This window comes from Marmota monax, unplaced genomic scaffold (assembly GCF_021218885.2).
Source record: "Marmota monax isolate L192 unplaced genomic scaffold, Marmota_monax_Labrador192_F-V1.1 WCK01_AAM20220418_F8-fsc00095, whole genome shotgun sequence".
Lineage (NCBI taxonomy): Eukaryota > Metazoa > Chordata > Mammalia > Rodentia > Sciuridae > Marmota > Marmota monax.
The window spans coordinates 5,559,894-5,575,997 of NW_026695244.1; the positions used below are offsets into that span (position 1 = coordinate 5,559,894).

The 16,104-nt window shown below is 36.5% G+C and overlaps 2 protein-coding genes across 2 annotated transcripts in view; both read right to left on the minus strand.

Moving 5' to 3' along the window:
• Positions 1-10,112, minus strand: part of Dytn (dystrotelin) — a 55,477-nt gene extending 45,365 nt beyond the window's left edge. The window contains exons 1-2 of the mRNA XM_046462950.1: positions 10,094-10,112; positions 3,130-3,204 (exon numbers count right to left, since the gene is read on the minus strand). Of these exons, the coding sequence (XP_046318906.1) occupies positions 3,130-3,204; positions 10,094-10,112 (94 nt within the window). The remainder of the gene's footprint in view (positions 1-3,129; positions 3,205-10,093) is intronic.
• Positions 10,113-13,233: 3,121 nt separating this feature from the next.
• Positions 13,234-16,104, minus strand: LOC124105727 (diphthamide biosynthesis protein 3-like). Its single transcript, XM_046463004.2, has 2 exons — positions 16,000-16,104; positions 13,234-15,815 (listed from the first exon to the last, which is right to left on the minus strand). The coding sequence occupies exons 1-2, from the start codon at positions 16,102-16,104 to the stop codon at positions 15,561-15,563; spliced, it is 360 nt and encodes a 119-aa protein (XP_046318960.1). The 3' UTR covers positions 13,234-15,560.

Genomic DNA, 16,104 nt, shown 5'->3' on the forward strand with positions numbered 1-16,104 from the left:
ATGAAGTTAAAAGGAGAAGTAAAAAATCTGAAAAAATAAGCCTTCCAAGGAAGTTAAGAGGCTGTAGAGACAAATTGGGTAAAGTATTTGTGTGTGTGTGTGTGTGTGTGTTATTAGGGATTAAACCCACGGGGTCTCTACCATGAGCTACATCCCCAGCCCTTTTTTAAATTTTATTTTGAGACAGGTTCTTGGTAGGTGGGCCTTGAATTTGTGATTTCCTGTCTCAGCTTCCTAGGTTGCTGGGACTTCAGGTGAGTACCAATGCGCCCATCAGGGAAAATATTTTCATAATTTGCTTTAAGTGGACCGAAAAAGTTTACCTTTCATGTCTAAATTCCTGTCTGCAGCCTACCTTCAGAAGGACTATCTTGGGTTAAGATGCAATTGCCCTAGTAAAAAAACAGACAAGTTGGGCTGGGGATGTGGCTTAAGCGGTAGTGCGCTCGCCTGGCATGCGTGCAGCCTGGGTTTGATCCTCAGCACCACCTATAACTAAGATGTTGTGTCCGCCGAAGAAACTAAAAAAATAAATATTAAAAATTTTATAAAAACAAACAAACAAACAAGTTGCTTGCCTCGCATGCATAGGCCCTGGGTTCAATCCCCAGCACCACAAAAAAAAAAAAAAAAAAGCAAACAAAACCCCAGTGATCTTTATAAATGCAGTTGCTGAATTATCAGACTCTTTAGGTCCCACCCTTGCCTCAGCCAAATCACTTTTAAAATCTTGGTTCCATCAATATTATTATCTAAAGAAGGCACTTAATAAAACTAGAACTGCTTATAAAAAAATAATGGTTTCTCATATATATACATATATGTACACACACACATATATATATATATATATATATATATATATATGTTTTACCATCTTCTAAAAATTTTACAAGGCAATGAAAAGAAAGAAGAATGAAATAGAGGTAACTCTCTATTTTCTTGCAGACACAGGATGACAGACAAAATTAATAAACACCCCCTGTGCCTTCCAAGGAATAGGGATGTCACAAGAACCTCTAGAATGGCTGGCATTGAAAACACTCCAGTCTGTGAAAGGATAAAACTCCATGTTTCTCTCTACTTCGTAAATCACCGTCACAGAAAAGAAATCTAGCAAGTATAATAAAATATTTTATTTGTTCTCTGATATTGCTTTTTAAGGGGAGAGTCTAAGGAACAGAGGAGCATGTTTCCAAAATGTGACTTAAATAAAAACCTGGCCGCAGGTGGTGGAAGCTATAAACTCTTCCATTGTTATTCAATCACAAGCCCTAGCACCTGGGCCTGGCATTCTGAACACAGGGTGTTTTGTCTTTTGTTGAGAGGTCTGTGTTACAGCAAACCAGATAATGGTGCTGCCCATTAATCTCATTGTGAGATTTACACATCGATAGTCTCCAGATCCTGCTACTTGGAGTTCATGTTTTATCTGAGGTTTAGGTCTTCTTGTTTTCAAATGTCTGTTTGAATATCTTTTCTAGGCCGAATTTTTCAACACTGATTTTATGTATTGCTAATATTCCTCATGGGTATTACATACATTCACTGCTTCTGATGCCAGGGATAACAAAAAGGTTTTAAAAAAGTACATCCTCCATTGACATTCTCTATTTCTAGGTCCAAATGATGGAAACTTAATGTGAACTTTCACTGATAACTTCCTCCCTCCCTCCCTCCCTCCCTCCCTTCCTTCCTTCCTTCCTTCCTTCCTTCCCTAGAGGGGTACTGGGGATTGAACTCAGGAGCACTCAACCAGTGAACCACATCCCTAGCCCTATTTTGTATTTTATTTAGAGACAGGGTCTAATTGCTGAATTGCTTAGTGCCTCGCTTTTGCTGAAGCTGGCTTTGAACTCACTATCTTATTGCCTTAGCCTCCCGAACTGTTGGGATTACAGGCATGCGCATCTGTACTGGGCTCACTACTTTCTTTAATGGGAGAAAATCTCCAGGAAAATGACATAATTGGGGATAAATTTTTAATAAGCACATTCTGCCTTTTGTTTATTCCTTTAATAAATAATAGTTACAGAAGAATTTTTATACAACAGCTATTTAAGAAAAATTTTTGTAAAGCTCAAAATTTCTTCTTTGGATAAATCTGGTACAGAAGCACAGTATGGAGAAGAGCCATAAACAGGATGTTCTTGTTGAGGATATGGCCATTGAGTATTTCCACTCTGCCTACACCTCTTCTTCCCACCTTGCTAACCCTGTTGTACCCTCCCTCACACCATGTATACTTCATGAAGCACAATTTGAAAACCATTGGTCTATATAGCTTATCAGATAGAAGGAAAATGTAAAAAATAACAACCTTTAATAGAAGCTGTGTCATCTATATAACACAACTTCTTTTAAGTCTGATATAAATGTCAAAATAATTTTGTACAAACTCATTATTCTAATGCAATGAAGAACATGTGAAAAGTTAATAATTTTAGATATGCTGAATGCCTGTTGTTTTTCATGGCTAGGACCCAAGTTACTTCATTTTGGAAAATTTTAACAGGATAAATATTTTGAATATATTTAACCTAGATAATGGTATAAGAAAAGAAAATCATAATATTCAATTCTAAATAAATTTAACTCAAAGAGAGTTCTCAAGAGGATTCTGTAGACAATTTTAAAATTTATGGCCATTGCTCACACATTTGAACCTTCATTTTCGCATGTTCAGCGTATGTCATAAGGCATACGACTTGAAAATTCATATATGATGGAAGTAAATTTTAATTTTATGTTTAAATATGTAAGTACAGATTCTAAATTAATTTTTGTAATCTGATTTTGTGTTGATATTGGTATCCTGAAAGGGACACCAAAAATGTTTTCAGAAACCAAGCAGGAAAAATTAAAAGAAAAATAAAACTAAACTAAACTAAACTCGTAATCCACAATCATTTTCTATTGTCAGCAAAGCTATGTGTTGGTTGAATGCACACAAAATTCTCCCCTTCACTTCATCATCTTCTGTGTAACAATGGGCTAAATGCACAGGTCCAGCCCTTCCAGAGACCAGCAGTTACTTGCATGGGGTAAGTTCTACTTTATCTATGAATTTTATATCACACATCTTCAGGGTCAGATTATTCTAAGTGTTACAAGAGAGCGTGTACTTACATTGGCACAAAGTTTGCACTGATCGCAATTTGAAGGCTGTTCTATACATGGAATTCTCAATATTATTAAGAATATCTGTAAAGAAAGCATGAAATATCATGGAAAAAGGAGTTTCACGATATAAAAACCATGTCCCAGAAAGGAATGTTAAAGATCATGTAACCATATATTATTTTGCAGGTGAAAAAATTAAAATGAAGAACTCTCCTTTCTACCTGAAAACAAAAAATAAGGGACTTATAGTATCCTATGGCTGCAAGTGACCCTAAAGAGTACTCTGCAAATCCACCAAAAAAGGAGTCCATCAAAAAGTGGGGCGTCAGCTCACTTTTTATATAAGAAGGCAAAGGCCTTGTGAAGCAAGACATACACACACACACACACACACACACACACAAAAACCCACCTATATATAGTATTTATAGCCATCTGATACTTGCGAAAGGGGCCAAAAAGGTACACTGATACATTGTTGATAGAACTGAAAAATAGTACAACCACTGTGGAAAGCAATGTGGAGATTTCTCAAAACACTAGGAATGGAACCACCATATGACCAAACTACACCACTCCCTGGTTTTTATCCAACAGAACTAAAATCAAAATGAAACAGCACAATTCACAATAGCCAGATTATGAAACCAGTCTAGATGCCTGTCAATACATGAATGGATCAAGAAACTGTGGTATACATACACAATGGAGTTTTACTCAGTCATAAAGACGAATAAAACAATGGCATTTGCTGGTAAATGAATAGAAATGGAAAACTAAATGCTAAGTGAAATAAGCCAGATTCAGAAAATCAAGGGTTGCATGTTTTCTCTTATATGTGGAAGCTAGAGCCAAATAGGAGAAAGGCAGTGATGGGGGTGATCAGACATCATAAACATATATGGAAAATCAGTGGAGTAGAAGATAGAGAATGAGAGGGAGGGAGGGAGGAAGGATGGGGAAGGGAGAAAATATGAAATGAAAGTAACAGAATTATGTTCTATGCAAATGTGAAAGTACCAAAGGGAATTTTACTTTTATGTATATGTAAAAAAAAATGTAGAAAGTACCAATCAAGAATAAATAAATAAAGGAGTGAAAGGAAAACCACTAGAGCTGGGGAATGAGAATGGGGGCGGGGGTGGGGAGAGGGGAAGAAAAGCCAGGTGGGGCAATGGGGGATTGAAATCAAATTCCTTGAATGTGTGATTTTGTCAAAATGGACCCAACCACTATGTATAACTATAATGCTGTAATGATAATAAAAAAAAAACTATGTAGAATATAAACTCAACTTTGCCACTATATTCCAGTTTTATTTGTACACATATTTTTATGCATAAGTAAAAATGACCAAAAGTTGTCTCAAGTATTTAGCAAGTATTTCTTGAGTTCTTCTATGACATGAGTCTAGGTCCTTGAAATATTATTGTTAACTAAACAGATAAAAATTCTCACCTGTGAAGAGTTTAACCTTAGTTAACAGTAGGCATCTTTGGATTCAGGAATTATCAGTGTTTTTAGTTATTTTATACTTGTTGCTGTTATCTAGATGGTCTATAAAAAGCATGTTTAAAAAAAATTTTTTTTTAGTTGTAGATGAACACAATACCTTTATTTATTTATTTATTTTTATGTGGTGCTGAGGATCGAACCCACTATCTCACACATGCTAGGCAAGTGCTCTACCACTGAGCTACAGCCCCAGCCCAAAGCATGTTATTTTTATAATAAAAAAGAATCCTTAGTAGATCTTATTTCCAGTTCACACCACCATCATTGCTGTGATGGCTAGCAGTTGTGAGCACTTTCTAGGCACTGATAGGGAATTTTCCCATTTCACTGTGTGAAGGAGAGGAGAGAGCTCTGGAGCCAGTCCTGCCTAATTCTATTGTTTCTCTTTCTCTTTGGGGAAATTAATTTACTTTTTGATGTTCAGTTTCTTTCTCAGATAGATAGGGAATATAATACATCCCTCAAAGGGTATTTGCATGATTTAAACATTATTTCTAAATTGTTTCCCTTACTTTTCCATAGCTTATATATCTTCAATCTTCCAAAATTTGATATCTCTTGAAGAGACATGTAAAGTCTCACAACAGAACTTTTTGTTGTCTCCTAACAGAGTTTTTGTTTTTTTTTTTTTTGGTTGTTGTCTAAAACTGAAATAATCAGTCTTCACATCCAGCAAAATTAAAAACTATGAAGTAGAATTCATCATTTGATCATGTTATTTTTGATGTTTTTCAGCAACACTTTCAAAGGTCTTACACATTGATTGTTTAGTTTATTTTAGGAACTTAAAACTGCCTGTTCTATTCAATTATTGTTGGTATACATCAGTGGTCCTCAAAGTGTGTTTCTGGGCCAGCACCATCACTATTATCTGGGAACTTGTTAGAAATGCAAATTCTTACCAACTCTGTCCTGTAGAGGTGAGACTAAGCATGTTGCTTAAACAGGCCCTTGAAAACATGATATAAACGAAATCTGATGTAAACTATAGTTTGAAAACTACTGGAATGAAGGAAATTTCTTGATTTTAGTGCAATTGTCTTGGATCCAGTCAACTTGCAAGTGATTCTTAGGGATTATTTATATAGACAGTCATATCATCTGCAAAACCTGATATCACCTGTGAATGTTTGTGTTTGTGTGTGCATAGTTTGGAATTCCCAAATAGAAACAGCAGATAAATTTCAATCCACCACTCTGTGCCAAATCCAACCACTGGTACCAATTTAGGGCTATTTGAACAAGGTCTATCAAGGAGCCCTGGGCTTTTTTTGCAGCAGTGTGGAGAGGATAGCGATGGCTCTGATGTCCTATATTTTATTTGTTTGCTTCAGGGTAGCAGTGTATCTGTACTGATACCTAGAATTCTTGGGGGTTTCCTTCTCTATTACAACAGGGTTGTAAAAAGTACTATTTAAAATATAATCAATATAAAGATTATTAATGAATTATTGTATCTTATTAGTCATTGAACTTCCATGTCTTTTTTACACTTGCAGCACATCTCAATTCAGACTAGCCATAGTTGGATTGCTCAATAGCCACATATGGCCAGCGGCTACATACTGACAGCTCAGTTTTAGAGAATATGGGGAGGGGAAGCTGTTCAAGGTTCTGAAGAGGGCTTCAATTTTTGATTTTGCAGCTGGAGTCAGGGCTGCTAGTTGGGCTGAGCTAGAGATTTAGGAGTTGTTGGTGTTGGATTTGGGCAATACCATGTCCATTAATCAGACTGAATAGAACATACTTAGTGAAGAGAAAATTAGGCTAAGTAGCAACACCTTGATGAGCATGATCATCTAAGTAGTAGAGGAGGAAAGAGAAACCTAAGAGGACTGAGAAGGGAAAGACAAACGAGGAGAGCAATTGATGAAATGCCAAGGAAGGTAAGTTTCAGAAAGTAGAGACAAGCCAAAGCTTCACTACCTGCTACCTGCAAGCTACAAGATCATCAACTGTGGGCTGAAAAGTGTCCTCCGTTTTTAATGGTTTACCTGATCTTTGGAAGTCTTTGCAAGAGCAGTTTCGGTGGAGTGAGGGGGATAAACAACAAATTGCAGAGGATTAAGCAATGAATGTAAGATGAAGAGAAAGCCTAAAATAGGCAACTTTTCCAAGATCTTTAATCTGAGAGCATCATAATGAAACAACATGTAAAATGAAAATTTGTTTTCAAAGGCAAGAGAGATGATAGAATGCATGTATAGGTCAAGGAGGAGGAGCCAGGAAAGGAATAAGCCTTGAAGGAAATAAAATACTTTCAAATGTAACCATGAGTTAATTGCCATAAAACTCAAGCAACTGGGAGTAAGTGGCCTGTGTGCTGGGAAAGTTTTGTGATTAGAAACACAGCCAGTCCTTTAACCTTTGCTAAGTGGACCCCAAGCAAAACTAAAATGAGGGATTACTAGGTGGACTTCATTAATTCAAATATCTGTGACAAGATCATTCATGGTTGTGGCCATATTATTTTGTTTCTATTCTTTTAGCAATGAGAACATTTAAAGATTGAAAAGACAATGTTTCCATGCCCATGTCTCTGTGTGTTTCAAGATCTAAGCTCTTTTTACTCCTTGGGGTGATCTAACAGTTGTTTTGAATTTAAGGATCCATTAATGAAGTCCACACCACTCAGGCCTTACTTACTATGAAGGGACAGACAGCCCCATTGAAGAACTTATCTGTGGTTTTCCTGGAGTGGGGAGAGAGGCTGAACCCTGGACAGAAGTTGGGATTGGGGGATATGGGGATGTTAGATATGGGCAATATCATGTTCACTAATCAGATTGTTTAGGTAGAATATATTTATTGAAGAGAAAATTAGTCTAAGTAACACTCTGAGGAACATAATCTTCTAAGTAGCAGAGGAAGAAAGAAACCTAAGAGGTTTCTCTTACTGTATGCATGCTGGTAGAAGGAATGATGATATGGCACAACCAGGGAGACCAGAGACCAGGGGTGGCAGAGTCTTCTGTGTGCAATCTTGCACAGAGCCCCATGTCTCCAAGACTCTAAAATCAAAGGCAAAAAGCAAGCAAGTGGCAGCCATGACAGATCAGCAATCAGACTGGGGCCTCTGTACAGGTGTTAAAAATAAAAACCTTAGAGGTTTCTGTCTGTCTCCAAAGGATGGTTCCTTCCCAAACTTAGTCTTAGTCTTAAGTTCACACTGAAGTACGATTTTACTTGATTTTGATTTGGAAAATGAACATTCAGTGTTGTGAGCAAAGTCCTCACTTTTATACATAAGAATATTGAGCTCCAAGCACTATGCCAAATCACTGAGGGAGGGTCACAGTGCTGAATCAGGACAGGCCCAACTTTAAGGAGACAGAGCATGCCACCATCTACTCCCTGAATGAACAGTTAGCCCTCTGTATCCCAAGTTTCTGTATCCATGCATTCAATCAGTTGAGGATTAAAAATATTTAAAAAATTAAACCTGTACTGAACACAGACTTTTCCCCTTACTATTAAACAATACACTCTGACAACCATTTACACAGCAGTAATATTTCATTATGTATTCTGAGAGACCTAGAGATGATTTTCAGTATACAGAGAATGTGTAGAGGTTACATAAAAATATTAAGAACACTTTACATAGAGGCCTTGAACATTTGCAGATTTGCATACCTGTAGGGGATCTTCAGACCAATCTCCTGTGGATAGCAAGGGAAAACTAGCTGTATAATGATTCAGCAACCGATATCATGAGTCAAAGACACTTACATAAGGTGAATGTAGGCTATGCACCTATATTCCCACTTAAAGAAGAGATCCTGTTCCAGGCCCCTCTACTTCTGTTCTTTTATTTCCAAGTGCAAACATATCCAAGAACCCACAGTTCACTGTACATCTTTTGCTATTCAATATTTCCTTGTTTTAAAAAATTCTTAGTTTTCAGAGAAAACTCCAATGTTAAAGAATGGGAGAGGTCAGAAACCTCTTTGGAAATATGCATAATAGTGTGGAAATAATTGACAACATGTGATGCCCAGCATTATTTGTTCGTCTGAAAATTGTCCAATTTTTGTGCCCCAGTTTCTCCCAGATGCACTAAGTGGATACAGGGAATCAGTAAACCAGGGTTTCTGCAGGTTCCCAGATGCAGCTCTTGGTGGAGGAGCAGCTCTGTAGCTGCCTGCCATCTGGCCCATCACTCCTGTCAAGTGATGCTTTGCAGTGTCATCTGATGAAGTTATGCAGCGTAACCTGGCAAGCTGTGCGATGTGGAAAATGAATGTGTATCCCAGGTGAGCTGCCGGCAGCCCTGTTTCTACTAGGCTTCATTGTTAAAAACTTCTTTTCTGGCAGTGTGAGAAAACTCAAGAAAGGAAGACATTGCTGGATGCATCAGGCCCTAAGTTATGAACAAAGTAGTTTTAGATGCTTGAAGACATAATAACATAAACTTCATGGGTGTTTCTTAGAAGCAATTTGGGAAACGTCTTTGCTTCCAACAATCCTCACTTTTGCTTAGCTAGATCATTATGTTCATTTCTTACAGATGAATGTAGTGAGATCTCTTTCAACTGTCCATCATCTAGTTGGAGGGTCCAGAAATAAATACTTTAGGTCAGTGGCCTTCCCAGCGTGGTCCCAGACAAGCAGCATTGGCATTGCACAGGAACTTGTTAGAAATGAACCTTCCCAGTCTGTACCCTAATCCTACTGAATCAAACTCGACAGGGGGTCTCCAGCATTTTAACAAATCCTCCAATGATTTGAGAAACACTGCTTTAGGTAGAGAAAAATTGAGCTTTGAACAGATTACCTGCTGTTTTGTGTTGGGTTTACTAGTAGGAGGGCTCCAATTTGGGAAACCCCAAAATAATTTGACTCATAATGTTGTTTTCAATAAATATCTTGAGATTATACAGAATTTTATATCAATCAACTAAAGTTAACAATCTGTATTAGCTAGAAGAAAGTGGTTGCAAATAGTTCCAGAAATAAAAATGTCACAGACTAGTCATGGGCTTAACTTTCAATACAGAGATGTAGGGAGAAAGAAGAATTAGTTTCTCCATATTCGTTTATCAAATATTCATAGAGTGACAGCTGTGGGAACTTTGCACTCATGTTGTACTGTGAACTTAATCTTCCCATAAAACTATCTCAAGTGATGTCATTTAAATAGCAAACTATGAAGATAAATTTTAAAAAGACACTTTTGTGTATTTGAATAGCAATTTAAAACATAATTATGGGATGTGAAAACTTTTGTCAAATTAGTTTTGGTGCTTCAGAGACAACAGACTAAATACTTTTCAATCCATTATGAATTTCTATTTAGAAAAGAGAGAAACTCACTTTACTCAACTAATAACTTCTTTATTAGGCAAAACATTTGCTGTGTGCCTACTCTTCTACTCTCAGAGGTCTGAGGGTACATCTGCCCCTCAATTTTTAATTTACAAACTATGTTCAGAAACTTGACAATAATACTCACCTTTTTTATCAGGGTCCATTTCACGAATTTCCTGAATACCAGATGGCAGGATGGTCCTTGTAACTAGAAATGAACCGATATGTATGCAGAAGGTTTTGAAATGGAGGAATGAGCAGGGGAGAACAAGAAGCCAATTAAAGGAATCATTTTATCCATGGAACAGGGGGACTGGGAAATCTCTTAAGGAGATGAAAAGGAGAATATAAGGTAGAGGCTTCTTATACTGGCCACACTTTTCATAAAACTGAAAACAGCTCCTGAGACTAATACTATCAACACCAGAACTTTTGAGGCATTATCATTTAAAAAATAGACTATATTCTAATTTAAGAAAATTTAAATTTGCTTAAATTTTAAGAACAAAAATTGAAACTCAATTATTTGCATGTCAAATTAGACTTATGCTAAATTAGTCTATATATAAAATTTCTAACCAATACTATTTATCACATATATATCCAAATATTCACATTTATGTGTTTCTACATAGAATTCAGCCAGTATTTTAACAAAAACAGTCAATTAGCTACCTTGTTAATAGTTTCTAATGTTGTAACATTGTTCAAAGCATATCCTTTGACAATGAGTTATTCTACAAGAAAGCCTTTCCAAGAAAATGCCATTGCATTTGTTGACATCACATTTGAAAACTGGTTTTAAAAGTTGGTACCCACCCTCCCAAAAAGTTACGCAATAATTAAATTTAAACAGTATTCTCTCTCCAATGAACCAATGAATGAATGAACAAATTATTTGGGTATATAAATATTATTTTACATGGAGAGAAACTAAAGCAAACACTGATTACATTACTTTTCGAAAAATATGATAGCAATAGTGGAAATCAGAGATTGCCGAAATCTAGGCAGTTTCCAAATATATTTAAGTATGATCTGTTTTGAAAAGTTGTAGCAAAAGAAATAAGGTCAGCACTGTCCTTGGAATACAAATGCTATCTGGTTGCTTCCTGAGGTCTCCAGGTGACACCGAAGGGTCAACCTCCTGTCCAGTCAGTATAGCTGGAGATGGCTCTGCCATGTCCTTACCTTTCTTTAGTTTTCCTGGGGAAGCATTTGAGTCAAACTTTCTGCATAAATGACTCAGCAGTTCTGAAAGAGGGAAAAGCTGGGTAATTGCAGACTCAGATGTGGTCTTTCCATGTAGAGGTTTTTTTTTTTTTGTTGTTCTGACTGCCCCACAGTCGCATGTAAAACCGTGATGTGTGAAGTTGCACTATTCCTAAAGGCTTGCTCAAGTGCATTCATTAGTAATAGAGATCTTGAATAATTTAAGGCCACCTGTACATCTCTGTTTCAAAGGGCCATTTCTGTTTTAGTTTGTAGGAGAGGAAAATAAAACATGTTCTGGGTGTTGTTGAGAGCGGGGTTTACCATCTCTGTATTCCAGGTAACGGCAACCTTACAAACAAACCCAGAAAAGAGTTACATATGAATGGAATCTAACTCATTTTATTAATTCTTTCATAAATACAGAGGTATGATTCCACATTTAAAAAAGGTACTAAATAGATAAGTCTTCAAAAGGATAATTACAATTTGTGATTGAATGCATATTCTCTCTTAAGTTTTGAGTATAACCCCAAATATCTTATTTCTAAAATAGTTCACATTAAAAAAAAATAACACTTTCTAACTCTACTAGAATTTTTGAAAAGGGCATCACATGAACCTAACATATCAGAACTTTACCATTAACATTTTCAGGCTGCTGAAGAGGTAGGAAATCAATTTTGATTTATCTTTCAAAATTATTTGAACCTCCAGCTGAGACATTATACTCCAAGAGCAATATATAGTCCCAACTAATATGCTTAAAACAACTGTAAGTGGATACAAATCTACTCTAGAATGTCCCATAACAAAAATCACCTTGAATGGGGCTGGGGTTGTGGCTCAGCGGTTGAGCATTTGCCTTGCATGGGTGGGGCACTGGGTTCGATCTTCAGCACGACATAAAAATAAATAAAACAAAGATATATATTATAAAATGTAAAAAAAAAAGAAAATAACCTTGATCTATGTATATGAAGTTGAAGAACAGTCAATTTACTATTTTCTTCTTGAAAAGTATTAGCATCACACTGTTGGCCTCTTAAAAACAAAAACTTGGGACGTTTTACAAATGAAAATTGATGAGTAATGGGGCAAGAATAGGATCAAGTGGAGGGGAAAACAACTGATCATTTATGCCAATCATACTGGCCTCCTGTAAACAGATAAGACAAAAATCTAGGAGGAGAGCAAATCTATTTTGTACAAAAATCTACATCTGGTTGAATGCTGCAGACTCAAAGTTGAAATAACATTTAGAAGTTTTACATTACGTTGTAACTGTATCAAGACATACCATAATATCTGAGGTATGAACAATAGAAGGAGGCTTGAATTTTTTTTTTTTTTGAATGTCATGTTCAGATTTGAGCAAAGCTCTAGCACTGACTAATTCTGTTGAGTCAAGAATCTTGTACCAGGGGGTTTGGGGATGTAGCTCAGCTGTAGAATCTTGCTTAAAAAAAAAATTTTAAAGTTGTCCAAAGTTCCAATTAAATCTTACAAGGGCTTGATCTAAGATTATCCCTATGAAAAATGTTGAATTTATGAAGAATGGATTTTGAAACTTTGAAAATGGTTAACTTCTCAAATAAAAGTATCAATATCCAAAAAAAAGAGTTCCAATTAAATAACATAATTAAATAGAGAAGTGTTCTAAATATTTAAATATAGGATGAACTAGGATACAATGAAATGTAACTTGGGCAAATGGACAGTTGCTAGCCCTGAGCTTTTAGCCTGGCTGAACTTGGGACAGGCTTAGAGAAAAGATCTGAAGACTTGTTTCACTTACTTCTGTTAACTGGAAACTTATTGTTACTGTTGCATCCTCTGGTTCAAGTTCTGACAAATGTAGTCACATTAAAACATCCCCTCCTCTCTCCACTCTTGACCTTCTCTCTTCTCCTCAGGATTACAAATAAAACAGTTATTATAATTTTGCCTCCAAAATGACTGATAAGGTGGCATTTTTTCTAACATGGTCCTACTGTTACTGGTAATCGAGTCTTTTTTTTTCAATGTAATATTTTGATATTTAAAAGAAGAGTTATGTGAAAACAAGAGAACTTAAATTATCAGATTTTATTTAGTACGCCAATACAATTTATCCTGGTAATAAATTAATATGTAGTTATAAAAATGTTTGTGCTATCCAAGAAAAATGCTTTTTAATGTATAAAGTATATGCAGATCCTTCAAACAGCCGACTTAATTTTCAAACTCAGAAGTGTGGTAACATCGCTGATAAAAATTGGGAGTTTTCCTGAATTCATGATTCATAAGTTTTGAGTTTATCAAGGTTTCAATTGCCCTTTCCATTCTGGCAATTGCCCACACCTGAAATGAGAACTGATAGCTGAAAACGTTCTGATCCCATCTCTTATACCTGTACAGGTGAGGGATCCACTGGCCTGAACTCAAGACCCCAGAGCTAATCAGACAGAGATTGCATTAAATCAGTTCACAGAGGTGCTCCACAAATGTCTGTGGGGCTAAATAAGGCACAAGCATCACTCAGAACTCCAATCATACCTGAAAAACCTTGGTTTTACTTTCTGCTTACTATAGAATTAATTCCTGGTATGTTCTGTTGTAGTTCTCAAACTTAAACAATACAGTTGCTTTAAAACAAAATCATTCCTATTATTGCAGCATTATCAACAATCACTGACTGCCAATGCTGTTTGTATTTCTTTTCTCCTGGGATGTTTGAATTTGGGCAAATTTTTTTCCTGTTCTATGCTCACAGTAGACCCTCACCAAGGATGTCTGTTCTTGCTTGAAATTCATTGGCAGCGGAGAAAGTTTATATATAGTTAGTACCATCTAAAATGAGGTTGAGACAGTTCATTTCTCTTTGCAGGTCACTGCCCACTAGAGTTAACTTGTATCCTGCTCTGTTCATCTGAGCAGTCACTTTGCTTTTCAAAGTTGTGTGGATTACTTCTGGGCTAACAGTGTTCTAAGCAGCAGTGAGACTTCTCATCATGTCACAAATATGCCATATAATGTAAGAAGTATATCTAGCATATAATTTTTGATTTATTATGTGTCTCAGCCTAATGGTTGCATACAGCCATGCTACTACCAGATTTTTTTTTAAGTCCACTTGTTTTAATTTAAACTTCCAAAGATTGTGTGTAGTTTATTTATCAACCAGTATAGAACACTCATACTCTAAGAAGCTTTTCTAATTGCAGGAGCCATACCTAAAACAACTTGCCAGGTATCAGTGCATTTTCATACAGACAGCAAAGTTGTGTTTATAATGGAAATTTTTTCCAATTTTCTTGTGATTCTAATTTCTTGCTACTCTCAGCACTCTAGCAAAGGAAGACTAATAGTCTATCTTCATGTATTTCTCTTACTCCCTAGCAACATTTCTCTGTAGGAGTGCATGTTTGGTTTAGATGTGTCCACATGGACATATTTATTCAGAACAGGCCTCCCATTTTTAAGTTCATTCTCTATTGTAGATGCTTTACTTTTTAGGTGTAGTGACACAATACTGTGATAGGCTAAAAACACTGGAACTAGCCACAGAGACTTGGCATTAACCTCTCTATGAAATGCAATTTCATTAGTTTTATCAGAAAATAAACAAAAATCAAAATATATGCTTTGATCTGGTAAAATAATTAAAGCATTCATTTACTAATTTGGCATGTTTAACTCCTCTCATTGTTAACAACTTTGCTTCCTTCTGATTTTTTTTTTTAATCTTGTCATGATTTTTAAGGAACATAAGGACTCTCCACTTCTTCAATCATTTCACTATAGATTTTTCTTCCTTATTCACTAACCTTCCTTATTCACTACCACAATAGAACTCTGTGCATGAAGTGTAACAGAAAAAACATGCTAAACAGAACCTGAACATTCTAATAATAGCAAGACTGGGGAGACTGGCTTGGTGAGGGAACTGGAAGTGCAGTACTGATGAAGCAACAAATTTTAAGTTAGAGTAATAAAGCTGATGTCAAATTTCAAAGAAAGGGCTAATTTTAACCATATTGGTAACTAATTAAAAATATATCTTTTAAACTAAGAAATCCTAATGACTGAGGTAGATGATGCTGTTATCAGATACTGAATTAGGTTTAAGGTATAAGGGAAAGAAAGCACTGATGTAAAATTATCTTCATTTAAATTCAGATGGATAATTAAGAATGCTTCCGATTCAACATTCTAAACACGAAATCCAGGTATGACCTATCTGGTGCTCACTTTTCTATTTGAAGATGAACTCAGCAGTTGGTGAAAAGATCCACACGCTAACAGAATGGCAAACCACAAAACAGTTGTCCCCGTGAAAAAAATCAGTTACTCTGCGTTTGATATTTCCACCTGGGCTCATTCTCAACTGTTCAGGATGTGGATTCCTGAAGGTTTCTTCAGCATTTAACTAATTCTTTGTTGGATGAAGGGGCCGGGACTGTTTCTCCACACATAAATTGATCTTTGTCATAAATCACTTTTATAATGAGAGAGCAGCTAGGACACGTTGCCACGTCTTCCCCATTCTCCAAATCTTCCTTGGTGATGGAAAAGTTATCCCCACATGGACAGGGGTAGAAATACGTTTCGGAGTCCTCGTCATGTTGGAAGTCCTCCATCTCCACCTCGTCGTGAAACACTGCTTTGGGTTCCTTGGGGCCGGCAGAGGGCAAATGCCCCAGCCGTCTGACAACGCCTCTGTTGGTCTAACTTCCCGAAAGCCGGCTGGGCGGTAATTGACTCTTTACCTTCTGAAACAGCTCCACCTTGAGGAAGCCAGGAGGAATAGGGTTCAATCTTCCTCTGCAATCTCAACTTGGCCTGGTTTAGACATACAAATTCCACACCAGCCAGAAACTGGGCCACTGCCCTTATTGTGCATGATTGTTTGAGGCTGCCAGGGTTTTGTTCATGCTCTGATGGATCCTTACGCGTGAACAT